The sequence below is a fragment of the Stenella coeruleoalba genome, assembly GCF_951394435.1.
Source record: "Stenella coeruleoalba genome assembly, chromosome: X".
In the NCBI taxonomy this organism is placed as follows: Eukaryota; Metazoa; Chordata; class Mammalia; order Artiodactyla; family Delphinidae; genus Stenella; species Stenella coeruleoalba.
In genome coordinates this window covers 83,455,668-83,481,240 of record NC_137152.1, presented here as the reverse complement: position 1 = coordinate 83,481,240, position 25,573 = coordinate 83,455,668, and the positions used below count along the sequence as shown (strand labels likewise).

At 46.4% G+C, this 25,573-nt stretch overlaps 1 protein-coding gene across 1 annotated transcript in view; it reads left to right on the top strand.

The window, feature by feature from the left end:
- The first annotated feature begins 8,937 nt into the window (after positions 1 to 8,937).
- LOC307180623 (nuclear RNA export factor 2-like) overlaps positions 8,938 to 25,573 on the top strand; it is a 29,048-nt gene continuing 12,412 nt past the window's right edge. The window contains 1 exon segment of the mRNA XM_079910995.1: positions 8,938 to 12,400. Coding sequence (XP_079767121.1) covers positions 12,316 to 12,400 — 85 coding nt within the window. The 5' untranslated portion in view covers positions 8,938 to 12,315.

Below are 25,573 nucleotides of genomic sequence, written 5' to 3'. Positions count from 1 at the left end.
AGTATACTGAAATGGATGTGGAAAAGTAATCCACAGAGGTGTACTAGTGGCTTCCTCTGGCGAGATGGGAGGGGTAATTAGGGGCCTTCTGCCTGGTTTGTAACGTTCTATTTCTTCAGAAGTAGAATGTATTCATGTACTACTTGTATAATTACAATTAATTAAATGGTACATCTCAGGAAGGCTTTTGGGCAGTAACCACCATGACTCTCTGCCCCAGCATCTCAGTTCTAGGGTCTTTCCTTACAGACACACTAGCACACCCACCAAAGACGTCTGTTCTATAAAACTCACTGAAGCATCGTTAGCAAAAATGAGTAACGACATAAATGTCCATCATTAAGACATTCAGAAAACGGTGGTGCAAGTGTACAACAGAATTTCATGTGACCTTTAAAAAGAATGATGTTACTTTATATGTATGAATGGGCAGGCCTGAGTATTGAGTGAAGTACTCAATCGAGTGGTGTTACCATTTTGTGGAAAAAAAAAAAAACACACGAGAAAAGGAGGGGTCGACATATACACAGGAACGCTGCCTGCACACGGAGTTCCTCCGAAATGGCACAGGAGGTGACAGCGGCTGACTCCGGTGATGGGCAGCAGGAGACCAAAGGACAGCGAGTGGACGCCTTCTGGGCCCTTTCAGGGTCTCTGCGTTTCCCTAACCTGTGCGTGTATTACGAACGCATGTGGTTAAAAAAAAAAAAAAAACACTTTCGCTGTTTTCGGGGCGGCGCGAGAGGCTTCCCGGCGGGCGTCCCCGCCCCGGCGCGTCCGAGCCCCGCACCCCCCGCCCGCCCGCGCTCACCGCCGATGACGGTCCGGATGAGGAAGGCGTACCCGGGGCAGTCGACCAGCGTGACCTGCAGCCGCGGCTCGGCCCCGGGCTCGGGCTCGGCCCCCAGCGGCGCCGGCCGCAGGCGCGCGGGCAGCGGCACAGAGAAGCACGAGAAGCCCAGGTCGAGCGTGATGCCGCGCTCGCGGCTCTGCGGCTGCTTGTCGAAGGCGGCGGTGGAGGCTGTGGTGCTGAGCGCGCGCGCCAGCGCCGTCTTGCCGCTGTCGATGTGGCCCAGGACGCCCACGTTCACGTTCACCCGCCGGCCCGCCATGCCGCCGCTGCTGTCAGCCCGCTAAGCAGCCCCCGCCGCCCGCGCCCCGCTCGCGCATTCCGGCGCCGAAGCTTCCGGCCGCGCGGTCAGTCCGCTGAGCCGGGGAGCCAGGCGCCGGGGCCAACTTCCGTCCGTCCTCGCGTTCGTTCGTTCGTTTCCACGGGCTCTAGCTGAGCGCCCTCTGGGCACCCGGCGCCTTCTGTCCACCGCGCGGGGACAGGTCGCTCTCCCCGCAGGACATGGGGCACCCGGAGGGGGGGGAACAATAACCGGGAGTAAAGACGGAACCAGACCACTACGGACCCCGAGAAGCCCTGGGGAAATACAGCAGCGGTGGAAGAACCAGACCCGGGGCAGGGAGGGCGGGCCGCGAAGCTGAGCCCGTCCTGCCGAAGAGCCAGCGAGGGGAAACCTGGGAAGGCTGCTTGGAGAATCTCGGACCCGGGCAGTCAGCCTGGCCTCAGGGGGCTGCCAAACTGTACGCAGAAGGTCGTGTGAGTGCGCCCGTGCTGGGGAAGGCCTGCAACGCTCATTCTCTTGAAATGCCACCCACAGAAAAGGTGTCGCCTACGGGCAACAACACGGATCACAAATTTAAAGGTCTGCCCTGCCCAGGCAGGTGACTTGCCAGAGAGTAATCAGCAGGGTTTAAGGTGCCCGGGGTGGTGGAGACTGCGGAGGTGGAGAGCACATGTCCTGTGGCGACAGATGGGGAGCCACGGCTCAGCTTTGGCCAAGTGACACCAGGCGGGAATGCTAGCCCAACATTGCCCCATCTTTCCGCTTTTCAAGAGACTAGAGTGTTTCTATGTGAAATCTGAGAGACATTTTGCCTGGTGAGGCCGCCGAGACTTGGGGCTGCGGGCTGTAGCTGTTACCCGGCCCGACTTACACCTAAGCGCTCACCAGCAGCAGGGCTGGGGCTTTAAGCCAGGTCTTACCGTCTCCAGCTCCCACCACAGCTGGCTCCAAGACAGGTGCTGCCCCAGCAAGTAGCCTGGAGTCTAGCCCTGTCTCCACAAGTGCCAAGGAGACAGCAAGCTCTGAGTTGTCTGAAAAGTCAGCCAGATTCAGACTGTATCTTGGGGTCAGCTGTGCCCCTGCACCAAGCAGAGAAATACAGACCTCTGCCTAGGCAGGTGTGAGTCATAAGCTCACTCCAAGAGCCAGGGAGAGTGTGAGGGACACCCTGTAGGAACTGGAGCCCTGTTGCCAGCAAAATGCAGGTCACATCACGCCCCCTCCTTTGTCCTTTGTCCCTATCCTGGCTTCTACCCCAGTGAGGTGAGTTTGCTTTAGACCAGGCTGGTGCCCTGGTGCTCTCCCCTGTCCCAGCAGGCTGAGGACCCCTGACACATCTTTGCTTGCCCTCGGCCTGGCACATCAAAGGCTCCATAACTGTTTCTTGAGTGGACCCACCTCCAAACCTCCAGCCCACAAAGACACGATCCTCTGCAGCAGACTCCTGGGTCCCAGCCTGGGTTCCAAGGCTGGACCTGGTACCTGGGAAATGATTGACAGGGAACGGCCCACAGAACTGCAATTATTTGGGATTTGTTCTTAATGTTAATGCGATGCTGGTTCCTTTCTGTTTCTTTAATGCCATTTTGTACGAAGGTAGTTCAAAGTTCTCTACGAACAGCTAGTAATTAATTCAACTTCATTAAGGCCAATTAATCCAGGATTAATTATAAATTTGCTCAGAAGAAGTTATTATACTTTGCTCTTTGATTTGAGTTTGGCTTTAAAGATTCTTACAGGAGTAAAATGGAAATTTCCCTTTTCTCTGAGGGTATCTACCTTGTCAGTGATTGTGTTAACCACGTACCTTCCTCGACATGTCCCATACTAACCTCAGATGAGGTTGTCACCCAGGCCACCACTGTGCTCCGTGGCACTCCCAGTACTGAACAGATCTGCTAATGCCCTGTTAGCTGCAGGGTGGGAGCTGATGTCCTGGCAAGAACTGGCCCCACACAGGTTCAAATCACGGCCCTACCTCATGCTGGCTGTGTGCCTGGGAGCACACCTTCCACCTGGACATGGATACAAACTCTTTAAGGTCTACAGTGGTCGGCGTCCCCTCCCTCTTCTTCTGTAAGACTCCTCAACTCTCCTTGGAGGTATCACACTCCTCTCCTCCAGGTCATGATGGGGGCTGACTGAACGATAGCTCTAGGGGTGGGCCTGAGACTCAGGTCCATTCCAGTAGCCATGACCGTTGGTTTGGCAGTGAGCGTGTGACCCAAGTTAGCACAATCGGAGAAAACCCTGGAATTTTTTCCAGGACAGGCAATAGAAAAGTGTGCTCTCTGATATTGGACTAAAACCTGGGGAAATCAGTCTGGGCCCTAATGGGACCCCTGGAGGGAAGCCTGGCCGCAGCAGAACAGTGGCCTCCAAAGATGTCCGTGTCCTGGAACCTGTGATGGTGTTGCCCTCCATGGTAATGAGACTTGGCAGGTGTGATTCAGTTAAGGATCTTGCGATGGCGGGGATGGGGGAGGTGGGGAGCTCACCCTGGATTATCCTGCGGGCCTGATGTAGTCACCAGGGTCATTATAGGAGGGAGGCGGGAGGATCAGAACCAGAGATGGTGTCATGAGAAGACGCTGCTGGCCGTTACTGTTTTTAAAGGCAGAAGCAGAACATAAGTCCAGGAAGGTGGGCAGCCTGTAGAAGCTGGAAAAACCCAGACTGTGGGTGCTCCCCCAGGGCCTCCAGACAGGAACGCAGCCCTGCCCACACCTTGATTTTAGCCCAGTGAGGCCCGTTTTGGATACTGGCCTGCAGAACTGTAAGAGAATACCTGTGTGTTGTGTTATGCCATTAAGTTTGTAGCAATTTGTTACTGCAGCCATAGGAAACTAATACAAACATTTACTTGGAGTGTGGAGTCTCTTCCCATTTATTAAATCAGTGAAGGGCTCCTAACTCCCTCCCACCTGGTCAGAGAATCAGTCTGACAGCTAAGACCTACACTGGAAATAGCCTCACTGCCTGTCCCCTGGTCAGACCTGCTGCTTTAGCCCAGGCTGTCCTGAACTCTGACCCCATTGCCATGTGACGCCAGTGGGATGCCAGTGGGACAATGGTCCAGATGGAGCCCTGGGGACCTGCAGGCTCCAGCTGCTTTCTCGGCATCTGCTGCTGGGTTTCCCCACCACAATGGGATGTGCCTGCTGAGACGGACGGAAACTGTTCCCTAGCAGAGAAGGTTGCAATGGGAGGCACAGGCCTCACCCTGGCTAACCTGACCCTGTCCCCAGCCCCACTTCCTGCCTCGGGCTCCAAAGCAATTCCGGTGAGTGCCCTCGGGTACTGTTTCCATTTGAAAAGCATGACAAAATTACCACGAAGGGCAGGACACACACACAGCAGGCAGATATCCAAGGGAGAAATAGCCCATGTCTTTATGTTCCAAAGCTCTGATGCCATTTTCTGTGCCCCTCCCAGTGCTTGAGCCCATTGTAAAAGATCTCACTGAATTCTTTTAATAAACCTAGGAGATGCTGTTATCGCTACTTTACAGCAGAGGGAAGAGGGCCAGGAGAGGTGACTTGCTCAGGCCCTCTGTTCCCTGCCAGCTGATCCTTGTTTTATGTCAGGTTTTTTCCAACCTCAGTGATATGAACCAACTTCATAATGCAATATCCAGGTACCACCTACAACTTCATATTTTTCTTTAAGTTTGACTTAAATAAATAAAAGTATCTCCCTTACACAGAAAAACATTATCACTTGCCATAACTAGCTGGGAACCACAACAACCTCAGAATCAGGATCTTTAATAAAAAGAGAGATTAGCAAGCGTTAGAAAGGGGTTAAAGTCACACTCCGCCCCCTAAGACTCACTAAATTAGAATTAAAAAGGCAATGATGTTCTCACTATGTGGATCAACTTTATTTAATTTTATGTCTTTGTACCACCTCTAAGATGCCAGCAACATTATTTAATTTTATGTCTTGTACCACCTCTAAGGTGTCCCTTCTGTCCCCAGAAATCAGCCTGGGGCTGAAATAACAAGCATGCCAATTAGGTTGGCAACAATCAGAAAGGGGGGTGAGAATGTGGGAATATAAGACCAGGGACTAAGCCAATTAGCTTAAAAAGGGGACTCCTTCAACAGGGACTTTCTTTGATTTTGATTCTGATTGGTTTGGATCTTGGGGATCATGGCTCTGAAGTGCACCCCAGACACTGGGAATTATCCTGCTTGTAATCATCGTAATAATCTTAGTAGTGCATTATATTCTCTCAAGAGCTTTAAATGCATGTTTGCAGCCACTAAGCACCAAGCAAATGATCTCCCTACGACTGAAACATCAGAAAAAGAACGAAAGAAAGACTGACAAAGAACGTGCACCCGACGTCATAACCTGTGAGCACCACACAGAGGGTCAGCAGAAGCTGCAAGGCCTCCAGAGTGGTAGCTGGGAATAACACTAATGCCTTAAATTTGTATTGCATCCCTCAGGCTGAGAGACTGGTCAAAAGGAGGAAATTGTTAAAACTAAAACAATGGGCCCAAAATGCAGTGGCTTATGCTAAGCCTCAAGTCACCAAATCAAGACTTAGTTACTGGACTTCCCTGGCAGTCCAGTGGTTAAGATTCCGCGCTTCCACTGCAGGGGACGCAGGTTTGATCCCTGGTTGGGGAACTAAGATCCCACATGCCACGTGGCATGGCCAAAAAAAAAAAAAGAATTAAGTTTCAGCTCTTTCCCCTTTGAATGGTCATGGCACCCTTGCTGATATACTGAGGGTTTATTTCTGGGCTCTCTATTCTATTCCATTAGTCTATATGTCTATCCTTGTGCCAGTGCCACGCTGTTTGATTACTGCAGACCATTATTAAATGTCCTATTAGTTAGGATACACTCTCAGCACTCAGCTGAGCCTGGAGACCATGACAATGTGTGGCTCCACAGGGCCCCTGGGTCACTGCCCCCCTCCACATGCAGCAGCCTTCTCAAGATGTTGGAGAAGGCAGAGACAGGCTTGACCTGGGCTTGTGGGCTCAAAGGTCAGGTGTGAAAGAAGTCAAAGCAAGGAGCAAGCAGAAGCACTGGGAACCAGTGGCTGAGATGCTCAAGCTTGGACTGGAGAAAAGAGGGGTCAAGGCACTGGAGGTGAAAGAGCAAGGCTCATGGGAGTGAGAGTGAGAGAGCAGGCAGGTCTGGGGTTGTCACACAGCACAAGCTGGGATGCAACTGTCCACTCCATTCCTTGTATGTGTGTCACTGCACAAACCCATGGGTGGAACCCTAACTCAAGTTATTTTAAGCCCCAATGTCAGTGCCATTTACACTGCCAAGTAGGGCAAAGCTGGATCTGGGAACGTAGAGGATTTCATCAGGAATCTGCCAGCTTTCCTTTCCTTTGTGCTGGCTTCATTCTCAGACAGAGTCTTCCCATGAAGTGGCAAAGATGACCTGGAAACCTAGGACCCAAGTCTCTTTCCCGATATTTCCAGTAAAAGTGCAGGTCTGAGTGTCATTGGACTGTCTGCTCACATCTCTGAACCAATCACCATTCTGGGGAGGAGGGGATACTTTGATAGGCCAGGCCAGGGTCCCGTGTCCATTCCTGAAATAAAGCTGGGGGTGGCGTCAACCCATCTAAACTACCTAGATGCCAAGTGGGGGAAGGGTGGTTCTCGACAGAAAATTAGAGTGAAGGTGGCCAGAAGAGGTAGGAAGGGTGCTGGTCGGGCATAATAAACCCTGTCCACTGCTATGGGCCTCACCTACCTTCACACACCTTGCACACTTTGGACACTGGCCTGCCGCGTCGTCTTCTGTTGAAATGAAAGGAACTGCCTGGCTCTGCAGCCAGGCCCAGCTTCTTTGCACACTGGACCTGGGGTCTAGGCCTGGGAAAGGCATTTGCTCAGTTTGTGATCTTGGACAAACTCCATCCCCTTTTAGGGCCTCAGTTTCCTCACCTGTAAAAAGAGAATGCTAGGCTGGATCAGATGTTTGAACTGTTCTTTAGCAGGAAAAAAATGTAACAGCTCTGGTGGAGGGGGAAGTGGGGGCCAAAAGGTTCCATTCACTGACAGAAACCATTATCAAGTCCCATAAGATTGCTGTGTAAAATACCTGCAGCAAAACTGCATGATTTTGTGTGTATGTGAGGGTCCAGAACCCTACTGAATTTATAAGAAGCCTTAACTGTGAGCCAGGCTGTGTGCCAGACACTGGGGTTAAAATGATGAACAACACAGACGTGGTCTACACTTTCATAATGCCTGCCATTTAGTGGGAGAGACTAACATTGACCTGATAGTCTTGCAAGTAATCAGAAACATAGACTCAAAAGTTAAGATGGAGAAGTACAAGGAGGTGTGAGAGTCAGGAACTCCTGCACCTGGATTTGACTTCAGGTCTGTCTCAACCCTAATGCAAGCTCCCCTGAGCTCTGGGCCAGTCCCTCCCTTTCTCTGGACCTGAGTCCACTCAGGTGTGAAATGGTGACATACCGTCTGCTTCTGAGGATGTTATCCTTCTGTCAGGGATTGGTCCAGGCGTTACCACGTCATGGTGCCTTCCTTGGCTCTCCAGCTTTTCCAGATGGCCCTGCTCTGGGCTGCACACCACGTGGGGGTACCTGCTTTGGCACACCTCATGTTGCAAGTTTCCCAACTAAGGACTGAGCTTCTCAAGGCTGGAGATTTTGTATTTTATGTGTGCATCCTAGCACATTGTAGTGTCTGGCTCACAGGAGGTGCTAACAAATGTTTGTGGAATGACTGGGTGGATGGGAAGAGTACACTTTTTGGAGGAGTGTTAATATCATCATGGAACCGGACAGGACACAGCCACCGGCTAATTGTCTCATCTGAGGTCGTGAGATGGGATGAGGTTTACACCGGCTGCAAAGCCTGAAGTCCTCAGGTGGAGTTCCAACTCTTCTGATTACTTGCTGTGCGTTCTTCATAAGTTATTGGGCCTCTTTTAGCCCGCATCTTTATCTGCATTAGGAATTACACTAAACGTCATCCACAGCCAACTTAATCTAAGTAAAAGGAGAGGTGGAGGCGAGGAGAAGAAGAGGAGGACTATCCCAAGGCGGATGCTGAGCACAGCCTCCCCAGGGAGATGAAAGGCGTGGGAGTCAGAAAAGTGATTAGTGGGCACAAATCGAAGCTTAAGTTCTAAACCTGTCTCTTCATCTCCAACACCGAGGTCGAACTTGAGCTCCGCAAAAGGGTATCCATTAGAATGCTGTCACGGACGCGAAGGCGCCGTGAAGAGCGGAACACAGGCCCTCACTCGGGCGCAGCGGCCCTTTCGGGCCCACCCGGGCAGGAAGCGCCGGCCGCGGGGAAGCCAACCTCGGGACACAGCCGGAAGCTGGTGGGCGGAGCCTTCCCGGCAGCCGCGACGGGCAAAGCCAGGAGCCAATGGGGCGCTGAGGCGTTCCCCCTGCGGCCAATGGGGAGCTGACTGAGGCGGGGCCGGACCAGCCGCCTGGTAACGGCCGCGCGGTAACCGGCTGCGCGCTGCTAGGGCTGAGCGGGCGCTCGGGCTTCAGGTGCGCAGGTTGAAGATCGAGGAAGTGAAGAGCACCACCAAGACGCAGCGCATCGCCTCCCACAGCCACGTGAAGGGGCTGGGGCTGGACGAGAGCGGCCTGGCCAAGCAGGCGGCCTCGGGGCTCGTGGGCCAGGAGAACGCGCGCGAGGTGTGGCGGCGGGGCGGGGGCTGAGGCATGGGGACTGAACTGAGGGGGGAGACCGAGGCGGGGACGGGGCTGAGGTGGGCCCAGGCGGCGCGGACCTGGGGGTGGGGCGTGGGGAGGACGTCCCGGGGCGCGGCGACGACCCCGCGGCCTCGCTTCTGGCCGCGAGTCCTGACTGACCGCCGCTCGGGGCCAGGCCGTCCGCGCGGCACGGGGGTCGGCGGGGAGTAGATGGGCCAGGTCCCTGCTCTCCGGGAGCTCGCGTTTCAGACACAGACGTTTAAACCGCTGAACAGAAGGGCCGTTATTAGACTTCGGGGATCAGTTCCTGCGGGGCTCTGCGGGCCCGGGCACGGCGTTTGAGTTGCTATGAGCGCAGTGGGAGGCTCTGGGACTTTTATAATCGGGAGGTGATCCGCCTGAGCAGGTGGCAGGTACAGAGGCCTTTCTGAACATTCCAGTTAAGCCCACTTCTGCTAAGTGATGCTGGTGCCAATTGCCTTCGGCCGCATTATCATCACAAAACTGTTCAGGCTCTTTGTGTGTGTGTGTATTTTTTTTTTTTTTGATGAAAACATTGAGGGTGGGAGAGGTCACTTCACCCATCCGCTTGCCACCCAGTTTAGTAATAGTAATGCTGGAGTTTGTGCCTGTGTGCCCCTGACTCCTGAAGCAGCGCGCTCTGTGGTAGGACCGCCCCCTTCGGGCCCCCTTCAGCCCTAACGTCAGCCCATTTTGCCCCTGCGGTGGCTCGGCAGCTACAGAACTCCTGGAAAAGGCTCTTGCCTCCTAGCCTGATTGTGCTAATAGAAAGGGCCAAAGAGAAGCCTCTGGTTTCCATTTGGAACATCAGGTTTCCAGAGAGGAAATAGTGACAGGGCCAAGGTGACTTTGAAATTTCTCTTTATCCAGCTTCTGCTCTCCGAGGGCCTGTCTCTGCAAGTAGCTGACATTGTTGAGTGCTTTTCACGTGCCGAGCACTGTGCTAAGCAGCTCCGTTTCCATTGTCTTATTGTTCATCACCACCCTTATACCTGTCCCTCCTTCACTTTGTTGTGACACTTTTCAGACATACCAAAAAGTTGAAAGACTTGTGTAGTGCGTACCTGTGTTCCTGAATTCTACAAGTAACATTTTAGTCTGTTGCTTTGTCTTCTGTCTGTTCATTTATCCATCTAACAATCTACTTTTGCATTTCAAAGTAAGTTATAGACATTAGCATACTTTACCATAAACCCATTAGCCTTTGTGCCACTATGCTATGAACTCTGTTTTCAGATGAGGAAACGGTGGTTCCTAGAGGTTAGGTTATGGATCTAAGGGTACTCGGCTGGTAATTGGTAGAGCCAGGATTTAAACCTAAGTCTATCTGACTCCAGAATCCATACTCTTGACTCTGACGCTGTGTACCTCCGTACGAATATGAGCTTCCCAAGGATAGAGACCGGGTAGTATCATATACCCAGAACTTGACTCATTATAGGGACTCAGAATTTACGTACTGAATTATTAGTCATCCCACCTCTGCTACCAGGTCCTTGTCTGAGTCTGGTCACATCAGCAGCCTCCTTGATGTTTAATGTCCTCATCTGAAAAATGAGAGTTAGACTAGGTTATCTCTTAAAGGCCCTTCCAGTTCATACTTTTTAAATTTTGGAATTCACTGGACATGTCTCACTGGAGAGAAGGAGCCTAAATGGAAGAAGATTAAATGCAAGGGGAAGTGTGTGAATAAGAGTACGTAGCCAAGGTTGGCAAAGGCTCTTCTACCTCTTTTGAGTTGCCCAAAGAGTTCCAGTGCTGAGGATTATGATATCAGAGGTTACTGTGGAAAGACCATAATGGCTCTTTTGTCTTTTTAGAAATGCAGCGTCTGAAGAATATCTTCTAGGCTGTTAAGTGCACTGTGCTTTTCCAGCTAAGCCAGAAATGGAATAGGGCACATCCACATGCATTCCTTGAACCCACGTTTTTGAGGGGTTGTCTAAGTGTGGGACCAAGGTACGTCTCCACAGTCCATGGGGAAAGTGGGAGAAGAGATAAGATGTGCTCACAAGACCCTGTCCACAAGGTACTACCCAGGTAGAGGAGCTATGGGCCTGCCCTGAGGCAAGGACGGTGCACCTTGGAGACAGTTGTGCTTTCAGTTTTTAGATTGGTGTGAGAAACCTTGAGATTGGGTGTTTAAGGAGTGTGACTTTCTCAGCCTTACTCCTTTAGAGTTAAATATTATAAAATACATAAAACCAGGAACCTATTTATGGAATATTTGAACATATATACACACACGTATCAATACGCAGTCAACTCTTGAACAACATGGGTTTGAACTGCATGGGTCCACTTATTCGCAGATTTCTTTCAATCAATACGTATTAGGGTGCTACATGACCCCCAGTTGGTTGAATCCAGGGCTGCTGAACCACAGATATGGAGGGCTGACTGTATAGTTATACGCTGATTTTCGCCTGCGTGGAGGTTGGGCGCCCCTAACTTCAAGGGTTCATGCGAAATACATGCTGTATGTATATAATGTCCATACCTGTCTATATATAATATAGATGCTGTAAATGGCTTAATACTCCGAATATTTAAAATATACGAACAAACAAGTAATTTAATCTTGAGGATTTGAAAGGCATTCCTTGGATCTTAGGATGCTGTAGGTTAAACCTCACGTGCAGCATTTGCTTACAGCATTCTGGGATAGTTAACTGATGGCCAACTAGTAGAATATGTCATTGATTCTTAGCCCTTAGTGGGTTAATTTGGGAATGTGATGAAAGCTGTGAGCCCTCCCTGGAAGAATGCACATTTGAACATATACACACAGTCTTGTTTCCAATTTTGAGGTGTGTGGGCCCCTGGAGTATATGCCACTGCTCCCATTTGTACCCTTCCTGTCCGTTCTCCACATAGCAGCCATCAAGATACTTTAAAAACAAATTTTCAGAACATGACATGTGGCCTAAGGCTTTTTCACTGGCTTCCCATTACATGTAGAATAAAATCCAAACTTTACTATGGACTGGAAGATTCTGTTCTGAGTGCTGCCCCTCCTGCCTCTACAACCTCATCTTCCCGGTCTGCTTGTTTTCTGAACTCTGGTCAGCACAGCTTTTCTGTCCCTTGGACATGCCAAGCTCATTCCTGTATTTTGAATTTATTGTTTCCTTTGCTTGGAACACTGACTCCTGCCCTGCCTGCAGCTTCGTATATCAAATATAATGTCAAAGAGGCCTTCCCAGATCACTCTTTATTATAGAGTAACCTCTGCCCCCAGCCACTTGCTCTTTTGTTGCCCTTTTTTCTTCATAGTAGAGATTCTGTGTTTGTATGTCTCCTCCACTAGGACATGAGCTCCATGGCCCTCTACTGCCTCTGGCGCCTAGAACAGCGCCTGTGGTGTCCTGGCACTCGATGAGTCTGAGTTGTGTGGACCAGACACTGGAATTTTTCCTCCTGTGAAACATTTTAATATTGATTTATTATTTCTTTCTATTGTGGTATCTAGGCATGTGGTGTGATAGTGGAATTAATCAAAAGCAAGAAAATTGCTGGAAGAGCTGTCTTGTTGGCAGGGCCTCCTGGAACTGGCAAGGTACTCATTTTCTCTCATTTTTTAAAATCTACCCAAGAGGATGATCTTAATGTGTAAGCCAAATTCAATTTGTATCTTAACTAGTCTTTGTTTAGCTAAATTGGTTATACGTATGTTTTTAAAACCGATGTGCAATAATACAGTTGAGTATCTAAAATCCATGCTTCTAAAATTCAAATTACCCTGGCTGACCTCCAGAGAAAAGAGAGTGAAGTCTTCAGAGGTGTCTTATTGTCTCTGTAATTTGTCTTTTATCTCTTTCAAGTTTCCTTTGCTTTGGAAATACATTTCTGTTGGCCTAGGGCTTCATAAAATCTTGAGAGTGACATCTGGGAAAGAAAACCAGTCAGCAAGCAATTTTCCAAATGCTAACTTGACCCAGCACTATTCTGGCTGTGTGAGAGATGGAAAGAAAAAGGAAAAAAGAATTAGAGACGTGATTTTTATCTCCAAGGGCCTTATAGTCTCTCCAGGGCAGAGAGGACACCATGGCAGCATGAAAAACTCCAGTTGAGCACTAAGCTGCGAGGCATCGCCCGATCTTAAATGCAGCTGGAATTGTAGCAGGAGGTGACACTTGGCTTGGTGTGGCTGGAGGGGTTGAAGCTTGACATTTGACTTTGCAGGGAAGAAAAGGGCCTTCCAGGTCGAGGGTGCAGGACAACTTGTGGGATCTGTGAGAGGCTTGGCTGGGTGCTTGAAACGCACTAGAGTCCCCAGTCTGGGCCCTGCTTGTTCTTCAGGAGGGCTGCTTGGTGCAGGAGAGGAGGAGCCTGGGGGAGTCATTGTGTAAAGAAAGGGGTTCCAGCTCTGGTGCTGAGACCCCAGGCAAGTCCCTTAGCCTTTCTGAAGCAGTAGCACAGCCCTGCCTGTTTGAGGGAGTTATTAAAGTGGCGGTTGTAAGATGATGACTCTAATTATCATTTTGAAGTCATATGATTGAATTGATAGTATGTCTTTTACTGGTGTCTAACCATAGAGGAGGAAGTGCTATATTTGTGAACAAGTATAAACGTGAGCTTTAATTCCCTTTCTGCTTGTCACTGTATTTACCATTTATTTGCTTACTGTTCCTTCTCATATCTTAGACCTTTGCTCTCCCTCCATTTCCTTCCTAAAGTACATCATTAAGAAGTTCCTTCTAGAAGTTTGTTGGTGGCAAAGTCAGGTTTGTATTTATTGTGTTGCCCTTGTTTTGAAAGATAGTTATATTGGATATATAATTCAGTTGACAGATGTGTTCTCTCAATACTGTTTCTCTCAGTGATATTTGCTACCTTTTGGCTTCTACTGTTGCTTTTGAGAAGACTGGTTTTGAGGATTTTGTCTTTTCTCTCTGGATGTTTTTGGGATATTTTGGTTTTGGTGTTTCACTGTGATATGTCCAAGTGTGGATTTATTTTCATTTATCCTGCTTGATATGGATCTGAGTACATATTGTGTCTAATAAGTTCTGGGAACTGGTCAGCCTTTGTCTCTTCAGATGCTGCCTTTCCCTGTTCTCTCTCTTCTCTTCTGGAACTCCAGCTAGGTGAGGACCTCCACTGCAGAGGTCCTCCACTTGGGCCGAGTTTGCCCCCCGGGGAACATTTAGCACTGTCCTGAGATGTTTTCGGTTGTCACACTTGGTTGGGCTGGGAGTGCTGCTGGCATCTTGTGGGTGGAGGCCGGGGGGGTTGCAGGGCACCCTGCAGAGCACAGAGCAGCCCCTGCAGGAGGAGTTCTCCGGCCCAAAATGCCCACGGTGCCAAGACTGGGAAATCCTGGGCTGGAGCTTCTCATTTTGTCTTCTTAGTCTTTGAACCTCTTTTATGTTTTCTGTTGTTTTGACTCTTCTGCGTTCTGGGTAGCTTCATTAGACCTCTCTTCCAGTCTGTCTTGTAAGCTGTTAGGAAGCTACTCTTTAATCCAGTCCATTGAATATTTTCCATTTTGAAAAATTTGAAACCTACAAAAGAGTGGAAAGAACAGTTTGATGAATCCCTCTGTACTCTACTCATAGGTAACTAAGGGTAAATATTTTGTGAGATTTGTGTTTTCTCTATGTTACTTCTGAACCATTTGAAAGTAAGTGCAAAGGGACCTTCTCTGTCATTCCCATGATATAGTCATCCACCCAAGAAATGTAATGTTGCTAATAAAATTGGCTAATATCTAGTTTATATTAAAATATCTCCAAGTCATTTCAGCTTGTGGCTCTTTCATTTTTTTATATTTTTAAATTGAATTATAATCACATATCACACATTGCATTCATTATTGTCTCTTTAGTCTCTTTATCGAGAACGGTTCCTGTCCCCTGCATTTTTGGTTTGTTTTCTTTTATGACACTGACATTTTTGAAGAGCCCAGGACAGTTGTTTTGTAGAGTACCCTACAGCTGCCCTCCAGTGGTTGTCTGATTGTGTCTGAAACATTCAGTCCTTTGGCAGAACGTGATGCAGGTGATGTGTCTGGAACCTGCATCACAACAGGGGGCTGACGCCACGTTCTACTGTGAGGGGACTGGTTCCCTCTGAAATTTATAATCATCTGGGAAGTGACAGTTCGAGACGTCCTGAATATCCTTTTACCCTATGGCTGTAGCATTCATTGATGGTCATTGCCTTATCAGTTATTGCATTGGTGGTTGCAAAATGGTGATTTTCTAAATCTGTCGTATCCTCTACATATATTAGCTTGCTTTTTTTTTTGTAATGAAGAAGCCCCTCCCTCCCCCACTCATTATTTTTAATTTCTTCATCTCTTCAAAATCTGTTTTTTGCTTATTTGTTTGTTTGTTTTGGCCGCGCCATGCAGCTTGCAGGATCTTAGTTCCCTGACCAGGGATCGAACCCATGCCCCCTGCAGTGGAAGCGTGGAGTCCTAACCACTGGGCCTCCAGGGAAGTCCCAAAATCTGGCTATTCTTGATAGCCTCTTGTTCCTTGTTCGTGAAATACTTTCTTATTTATTTTGTATCCTGTATCTGCTTGTGGACTCATGTTTGATCAAATCTGAGGCTTCCCTGATCTCTTGATTAGGGCCGAGTGCTTCCTGAGAGGACTTGGGAGGGCCCCTGCTGTGCTGCCAGCACAGGGTACGTGAAGGAAATTTTGTGGCTTGGGTTTTCTGGCCATCAGGCAGTGTAAAGACCAATCCTTAATCTGTTTGAGAGCCTGCTGGTGAGACTTCCTCAGCCAGAGCTGTGGTGAGACGGACAAGCCTGCCTTTATCCCTTGGAGATTTTCTCTGTGGCCACCTTGTCTACTGACGTGTGCCCTTCAAGGCTCCTTTTTATCCAGGGGTTTCTGGCATCTGTCAAACACCTGCCCAGCTTTTCAGAGTAGTAAAATACCTTGCAATGATAGTTTACTACTTTGGGTCTATCATGACTACTTACTTATTCTAGATATTTTGTAACAGGAGGGAGTGACCGTGGCTCTAGTGGCCGCTTTGCTGGAAGCATGGGTCTCTGGTGCTTTTGTAACATTGTATCCATGGACCTCAAGGTTCAGACAACGTAACTGAGTGGCCGGCAGGAGTGTGGTGCTTGTTCAGAGTATGGCCATTCCCCTCCTGAGGCCTGCACACTCTTTTTTTTTTTTTTTTTTTGCGGTACGCGGGCCTGTCACTGTTGTGGCCTCTCCCATTGTGGAGCACAGGCTCCAGACGCGCAGGCTCAGCGGCCATGGCTCACGGGCCCAGCCGCTTCGTGGCATGTGGGGTCTTCCCGGACCAGGGCGCGGACTCTCAACCACTGCACCACCAGGGAAGCCCTACACACGCTTAATAATGGGGCTTTGTGTTTGGGTTTTAGAAAAAGGTGTTCGGATGAAGTTGAAAACAAAGTAGGTTTTTTAATCTTTTGGCAACAGCCTCTTTTTTGTGCCACTTGCATGGGGGGTGGGCACACAGAAATAGGTCTTGGAGATTGGGGTTTGCATCCTGACCCTTCTGCTTGCTAACTGTTTGACTTTGGGTGAGCTGGAAATTTCTGAGTTTCAGTTTCTAAATTCACAAAAGGTGAACTAGATTATCAAGTTCATAGGCTGCTTGGGAGGGTTCAGTGGGATCCCTCGTGCAAGTCACCCAGCCCTATATAGTAGGTGTAGGTATAGTCTGCACAGTAGCCATATCATATGCCAGCCTTCTGGGAGCCTTTAAATGGAGGAAACTAAACACACCTGAAGCATTTCTTAACCAAGCATTTATCATATTTTAATGGAATATGTCGATCATCTCTTCTGTATTTGGTAGTGGTGGGGGTCTGCATTGAATCAGATGCAGCATTGTCTTTGGAGTTCACAACTGAGGGAGGGGTGTTGGGGCCTGTAGCGACGGGGAAGAGAAAGAGGAGTGACTGGAAAGGTGGTGGGCTTTGGATAGAAGGTGAGCGTGGCTGGCCTGAGGCTCCTGCTGGGAGTCCTGGTGTCAGTGTGCTGCTACATGCCCCGTTATGCTCCAGAGATTTTCCCTTCGCTCTCAGGATACAAGAGAATACAGCTTTAGAGGTATCAGCCTTGAGGGCACAGACTCAGATGCCTACTCAGACGGGCAGTGGGGCTGAGTGAAGCACCCGGGAGCCCGCACGAGCCCTTGCTGGGGAGGCAACTGCCCGCATGTCCACTCCCAGTGCTGCCATGTGGTCACAGGGGCCCCTTGTGGCCAGACCTTCTTGCTTCTCAGAAGAAGCTAAATAATTGTATTTTTATGTGAAATTTCCCAACATTAGAAAATGGGCAACAACTGAGTTTAAAAACACACATGAGGACTTCCCTGGTGGTGCAGTGGTTAAGAATCCACCTGCCAATGCCAGGGACATGGGTTCAATCCCTGGTCTGGGAAGATCCCACATGCCACGGAGTAATTAAGCCCGTGCGCCACAACTGCTGAGCCTGCGCTCTAGAGCCCGTGCTCCGCAGCAAGAGAAGTCACCGCAGTGAGAAGCCTGTGCACCACAATGAAAAGTAGCCCCCGCTCGCTGCAACTAGAGAAAGCCCGTGCACAGCAATGAAGACCCAACACAGCCAAAAAAGAAAGAAAACACACATGAGACTCTGCAGGCCAAAAGAGGAGCAGTCTGTGGGCAACTAGTTTGCTACCGGTGATCTAACCCAGGACTTTGATTTGACAGATGAGGAGGTTAGGCACCAGAGATTTGCCATGTACCCAGGGTCACGTATGCTAACACATATATATGGAATCTAAGGGAAAAAAAGGTCATGAAGGACGTAGGGGTAAGACGGGAATAAAAACACAGACCTACTAGAGAATGGCCTTGAAGATATGGGGAGGGGGTAAGGGTAAGCTGTGACAAAGTGAGAGAGTGGCATGGACATATATACACTACCAAATGTAAAATAGCTAGTGGGAAGCAGCCACACAGAACAGGGATATCAGCTCCATGCTTTGTGACCTCCTGGAGGGGTGGGATAGGGAGAGTGGCAGGGAGGGAGACACAAGAGGGAGGAGATATGGGAACGTGTGTGTATGTGTGGCTGGTTCACTTTGTTTTAGGGCGGAGGGTGGCACGCCATTTTAAAACAATTGTGCTCTAATAAAGATGTTAAAAAAACAAAAAAAAAAACACTGACAATAAACTTACTTCCATATATCTTAACGAATTTCACAAAGAAACAAAGAAAAAGAGGTTCTGAATGCAGTTTCCATAATGATACAGCCCCATCTGACGCTATCTCCTGTGTACTGTTGCTAGGTAAGTCAACTTTGCTTTCTGAAAGTAAAGTCACATACGACATCTAGTTTAGTTGTACATATGTGTGTTAGAACAAGAAGAATTTGAGTATTTACCTTTAGGTAAACAGCATCACAACTGTTCTGTTGCTCCCCTTTCCCAATTCTCTGTGTTAGATAAAGCCACTCCTCCTCCTAAAATCACTGGCACCAACTCCCAAAGTGGCCACCTCAAAACAAAAAAGATAAAAGAAGGAAAATTTGTTCCTGTGAAATCCTGCCAAATCACATGCAAGAGAAATGGTTTATCATGCTGCCTAAACACAGTGTCTGATAAATGTAATGCCTAAACTGGACCCCAGATACACAGATCTTTAACCATAGAGTTTCTTCCCCGCCCCCGTGATATACAGTAGAGCATGGTGACAGGGCCCCACTGATGGAGCTAAATGTTTTCAAAAGGTCCTGAGGAACTCCGCATCATCATCTCAGAGAAAGAATGATTAATTTGAGTTATCAGGTCTGACAGGAGCAAAATCTGACTTACGAGGGATAATGAAGAGGCCAGAATTGGACTTTTGGTCAAAAAAGTTGACCCCAATCACCATCAGGTGAGCATAGTTAGGCTCCATAAAATTGTTCTGCATCTTGCACTGTTGATCTGCTCATCTGTATCTAATTATAACAACTATATCAGGTCTTGGTATCAGATTCCATCCTATGACTACATGGAGATGTTTCCTAAATCCAGCGTAAAGTTTCATAATAGGCTCTATTTTAAATAAAGATATGCCTCCTTTTTTGTCTCTTGAATTTATGTGTCCCGCAAATAATTCTCCACAGTTACATGAGACACAGTGACCTGCATGAATAACTGTCTTCTCTTACAATTGTTTACACCAAACTAGGACATTTTTCAGTAGGCCTAGAACCACAGAGTCTCTTGTCTTTTCTTAATACCTCAACTGTAACCACAGTGGAAAATTTGATCTGTTGCATTTTCTTCAGCTTATTTATGCAGCCATGCCACATTGCAGGAACCTAGCAAAATAATCTGAACAATGTAAAGCATCATTTACCGAGGCCAGCAAACCAGAAAGATCAGATCACACTTATTTTGGACATACTGATGATCCTGCAGTTTCCCACACAAATCAGCAAAATAGGTGTTTCTGGATTTGCAATAAAAAAAAAACCCTACGATATATATTGTCCTCCTTTCTCTGTTCTTTCTGTGGAGACACAGACGGAATATGCACTGTAAAATCTAATGAATTCAGATTCCACTCATTTGTAATTGTTGTAATTCAGGCACGGGGAGTATGGTGACTAAACTTTATGATACCTTCTTTTCAGTGTTTATTTAAAAGAAGGAAATGTTTTCAGCTATCATCAAGAAATTCATAAACCACTCATATACACAGATTTCACATATTAGAGATACGTTTATATCTATACACAAACCTTAAATAGAGGCCATGAAATAGACTCAAATTTGGGTCTAATTAGCATGGCATCCCAAAGAGCTCTCTCAAGATCTCAACTTTTCAGTAAGTGGGGCTGATTTGCCAGATTTTGTGAATTAGTAAGGCTGAACCCAATGTTACCTTCTGGTGAGGAACCTGGTGGGTGAGCAGAACAGAGTCTGAAGCCAGACGACCTGTGGGCCACTCCTGGTGTTGCCATCTGCAATATCCGTGACCTCTTAGTCAGGTGATTGATTTAATACCTCTGGACTTAAGTGTTCGCATCTGTAAAGTTCTGTAACAGTACGTAATCTATAGAGTTACCTCTCTTAAATGAGTTACCCTTCTCAAGTGTGTGGCCCACAGTAATCACTCTACCCTTTTCCTCTGAAAATAAAAACTACAACTCATTAGATTTGGTTTAATTTCCTTTAGACCTGCCTGAAACGGAAGTCAACAGTGCTTACCTGTACCCACTGCTTAGGCTCTTAACACTACTTTCTACACCATGCCCAGGACTGTGGTTTTGGGGAGGACTTATTTCATCCTTATGTGTTAATTTGTTATGTGTTAAATTTCATGTGCTATCGGGGGGGGGGGAAGCACATAAAATTAACACATTAGAGTGGGGTGGGTGTAGGTAAAGCCCAAGCTTGTGCGCTTAGAAGGTCACTCGGAGGCACCAACATCACAGAGCAGTGCTAGGACTCTGCACTATTGTTTCTTGACTGCTTTTTTTTTTTAACATCTTTATTGGAGTATAATTGCTTTACATCGTTGTGTTAGTTTCTGCTGTATAACAAAGTGAATCCGGTATATGTGTATATACATCCCCATAATGCCTCCCTCTTGAGTCTCCCTCCCACCCTCCCTAACCCACCCCTCTAGGTGGTCACCAAGCACCGAGCTGATCTCCCTGTGCTATGCGGCTGCTTCCCACTAGCTGTCTGTTTTACATTTGGTAGTGTATATAAGTCCATGCCACTCTCGCACTTCGTCCCAGCTTACCCTTCCCTTCCCCTTGTCCTCAAGTGCATTCTATACGTCTGTGTGTTTATTCCTGTCCTGCCCCTAGGTTCTTCAGAACGTTTTTGGTTTTTAGATTCCATGTACATGTGTTAGCATACGGTATTTGTTTTTCTCTTTCTGACTTACTTCACTCTGTTCGAGAGACTCTAGGTCCATCCACCTCACTACAAATAACTCAATTTCATTTCTTTTTATGGCTGAGTAAATATTCCATTGTATATATGTGTCACATCTTCTTTATCCATTCATTTTTCGGTGGCCACGTTGGTTGCTTCCATGTCCTGGCTATTGTAAATAGTGTTGCAGTGAACATTGTGCTACCTCTTTTTGAATTATGGTTTTCTCAGGGTATATGCCCAGTAGTGGGTTTGCTGGGTCATAACCCTCTTTCCCTGTTGGTGGGAATGTAAGTTGTGCAGGACAACCTTTGAGGACTGAGGAAGGTAGAGTATCTTTTGTATGAGGAGAAAGCCCTTCAAGGGTCAGTTCTGGAAGTTTCCACGGGGTACCTTTTCTGGTACCCAGAAGCCAAGAGCAGGGAGATGGCAATGGAGAGGCAGCTCGGGTGGTCTTCAGTGGGGAGGGAGCTAATAAGGGTATAGTCCTTCATCTGGGCACCTCCCTGGCAGCCCCCAGGTCACCACTGTCTGCAGCTGAGAGCCAGAAGTGCTGTCGGGTTAAAACCTTCCCTGGGTCATGAAAGGGTGGGCACAGGGCCTGGCATCCAGAGAGAGTCCAGGGCTTGTCTCCTTACTTCACCTCCATTCTCTGTGTTCACTTCCTATATTCTCCAGCCTCAGTAGGGTTCGTCCCTAACTTTGTGCTAATCACCACTCCTACCATTCACACTTGGCTGGGTGGTAAGAAAAATAATAATACTCATAAAACTGAAAGAATAAACCCACAATAGTAATAAAAGATAGCAACAATTATAGCACACATATTAGATGAATTACTTGCTCAAGATAAGTCAACCAGCCAGTAATGGTTCCCAGTATCAAACCCTGGTCTTCTGACCGAAAAGGCCCCACCCCTAACCCCTGTTTCTATATTGAGTGTACTTCTATGTTAGGACTCAGGCCGATACAGGGGAAGAGACTCAACCCAGGTCCTGTGGTCAGTTGATGGCTCTGGAACTGGACATACATTTGATGACTTCTGTCTAGCTGACCTGTTCCTGTTCTTTGCTCTTCTGTGCTAATCCTTCTTCCTGGGGCTCAATAAGAAATTGCCTCTGGTCAAACTAGAATGAAAAAAAGGAGACAAGAAAGCATGAGGAAAAAGGAAATGATGAGATGGCACCAAAGTTCACTTCTTGCTGCTACATTTCCAGATGCTGTTTCAAATCTATTTTATAGGACAGAGGAGGCAAGGTGGGCCAGGAGTAATATATCTCAAAGTCCTATTGCCTGCCAGACATTCTTTGAGGTTTTCTCCTTTTCTTCTTACAAGTCTAGAAGTAGGCGCCCTTAGTCCCATTTTACAGAGGGCCAACCTCAGACTCACGGAATGTGTAAATTTTCCAGGGTCACATGTCTACACTTTGCCCTCTACACAGATCAAGCAGCAGCCTCCTGTTTTAGATGATAGAATTCCAGAGCTTAAAAGACTGATAGTGGAAACCTCGCCTGATGTGGAATCTGGGCTGTGTCATGCTCCCCATTGGACATGAAGATGATGGTAGGGATGAAATCCTACTCTGGGGGCCAAGAGGACTGGGTGTGGGGGCCACAATGACTAGCTGATTCTTGAGGTGCTGAACTGGACCCAGAAGGCAGCACAAGCTGTTGCCCTTTGGAAAGAGAACCTGAATGGTAGGATATTAACATGTACACAACTACTATATGAAAGGGGTTTTACATTTTATCTCATTTAATCCTAAACTCTTTTCAAGACCAATAGGTACTTATAAATGATCAGAATCAGAATTTTTTGTGTGTATTTTTTAAAATTGAAGTACAGTTGATTTACAATATTGTGTTAGTTTCAGGTGCACAGCAAAGTGATTCGGATATCAGATTATTTCCCATTATATGTTATTAAAAGTTATTGAATACAGTTCCCCGTACTTTACCATAACTCCTTGTTACTTATCTATTTTATGTATAGTAGCTTGTATCTGTCAGTCTCATACTCCTAATTTGTCCCTCCCACCTCCTTCTCCTCTTTGGTAACCATAAGTTTGTTTTCTATGTCTGTGAGACTGTTTCTGTTTTGTATATAGATTCATTTGTATTATTTTTTAGATTCCACATATAAGTGATATCATATAATATTTGTCTTTCTCTGTCTGACTTACTTCAGTAAGTATAATATTCTCTAAGTCCAACTATGTTGCTGCAAATGGCTGAGTAATAGTCCAGTGTGTGTGTGTGTGTGTGTGTGTGTGTGTGTGTGTGTGTGTGTGTGTATGAGTTTTCATTTCTTTCTGGATATATACCCAGGAGTGGGATTGCTGGATCCTATGGCAGCTCTGTGTTTAGCTATTTAAGAAACCTCCATACTGCTCTCCACGTAGCTGCACCAATTTACATTCGAACCAACAGTGTAGGAGGTTCCCTTTTCTCCGCACCCTCTCCAGCATTTATTATTTGCAGACTTTTCGATGATAACCATTCTGACTCATGTGAGGTTTTGATTTGCATTTCTCTAGTAATTAGTGATGTTGAGCATCTTTTCATGTGCCTGTTGGCCATCTTTATGTCTCCTTTGGAAAAATATCTATTTAGATCTTCTGCCCATTTTTTGATTGAGTTGTTTATATTTTGATATGGAGTTGTATATTTTTGGATATTAACCCCTTGTCAGTCACATCACTTGCAAACATTTTTCTCCCATTCCATAAGTTGTCTTTTCATTTGTTGATTGCTTCCTTGACTGTGCAAATGATTTTAAGTTTAATTAGGTCCCATTTGTTTATTTTTGCTTTGATTTATTTTGCCTTGGGGCCCTGATCTAAGAAAATATTGCTACGATTTATGTCAGAGAGTGTTTCACCTATGTTCTCTTCTAGGAGTTTTATGGTGTCACGTCTTATATTTAGGTCTTTAAATCATTTCAAGTTTATTTTTGTATATGGTGTGAGGGAGTGTTCTGATTTCATTGATTTACATGGAGCTGTCCAGCTTTCCCAGCATCACTAGTTGGAGAGACAGTCTTTTCTCCATTGTATATTCTTGCCTCCTTTATTGAATATTACTTGACCGTAGGTGGGTGGGTTTATTCCTAGGCTATCTGTTCTATCCATTGATCTATATGTCTGTTTTTGTACCAGTACCATGCTGTTTTGATTACTGTAGTTTTGTAGTATGACCTGAAGTCTGGGAGGGTTATGCCTCCAGCTCTGTTCTTTTCCTCAGGATTGCTTTGGCAATTCTGGGTCTTTTGTGGTTCCATATAGATTTTTGGATTATTAGTTCTAGTTTTATGAAAAATGTAACAAGTATTTTGATAGGGATTACATTAAGTCTGTCGATTGCTTTGGGTAGTATGGCCATTTTAACAATATTAAGTCTTCCAGTCTAAGAGCATGGGACACCTTTCCATGTCTCTGAATCACCTTCCATTTCTTTTATCAATGTTCTATAGTTTTCATCATATAGGTCTTTCACGTCTTGGTTAAGTTTATTTTTAGGTATTTCATTTTTTGATGGGATTTTAAATGGGATTATTTGTTTACTTTCCTTTCTGATATTTCATTATTAGTGTAATGAAATGCAACAGATTTCTGTATATTAATCTTTTACCCTGCTACCTTGCTGAATTCATTTCAGGGAACAGAACTTAAAAGTTAAGTAACGTGACCTAGAAACAACCTTACCAATTGCTGCTCCAGGATTCATAATCTGGAGTTACACAAAGTAACCTGGAGTTACATTTTATCCTATGAACTGACATTCGACATCTCAGAAGGCATTATTATTCAGTTGTTCTCTCTAAAACAATGTGAAGTGAAATAAAAACACTAAAACTCATTAAAAAGGATTAGATATCCTCTGCATTACAAAAGTCACAAAAGGTGTGGAAAATCTGGGGGATATTGTATTCAGACGTAGGTTTATCTCTTCAATGTACAAAATATTCTTAAACAGTAGAGTTAGGTCAATGATATCAAGAGCGGATGCACAGAAAAACCACTTGAAAAGAAACCAAACTAAATAAATTAATAGGAAATGAATCATATTAAGCAAACAGGGTTGTCATGATGTACAAAGTAAAATATGATGACCCTTTTACTGCAAAAGAATATATATGAACATGGGTGTATGAGGGTGATTAAATATGTTAGTGCATTACATACAGAGAAAAATCTGGAGAGTAGGCACCTATAAGTGAAGAGAAACTCTCTTTGTATTATGGTGGGCAAAAGGTAGGGACAGATGGGTGTGGCAATGTAATTTTGGTTTCTTAAAACGCATGTCTATATTTTTCCATACGTGTTAAACAAAGAGAAGTATTCATTGGTGCCCTAACAAAGTACTGAGATAAAGTTTTGTTAAACAGGTATATCAGCAGCCAAGTCACAAAATAATAGTGCAGAAATACATTTATTGACTTAGACACTAAACAGATTTCTTTGGTAATAAATCACTGAGTGTGGATTGTTGAAGATAGAAGATGTTTTTATTTTATAACTTTGCATTTCTATGCTGTTTCCAGAATGGAAACATTGAATAAAATGTTGAAAATACAAAAGATTGCAAACTGATTACCAATACGCTATTCATATATTCATGGCTTCAGAAGCAGATCAAAAGAATTGATTTGACAGTTTTTTGTATGTGTGTGTATTTGTATACATCCCTTTGCCTCAAATTTCTTTACACCAATTATTCATACACTAACTCATGCAGCTTTCGACTCAGTTCACTTAGGGGCCAGATTTCCAGTCCCAGGGCTTGAAGATCCCAGCATGGGCATGAATACAGAAGGATCGCTGCCAGTGTGAAGTCTAGAAATCTTGCTTTTAGGATGAAATTCATTCCCCTCCCCACCAACACCAC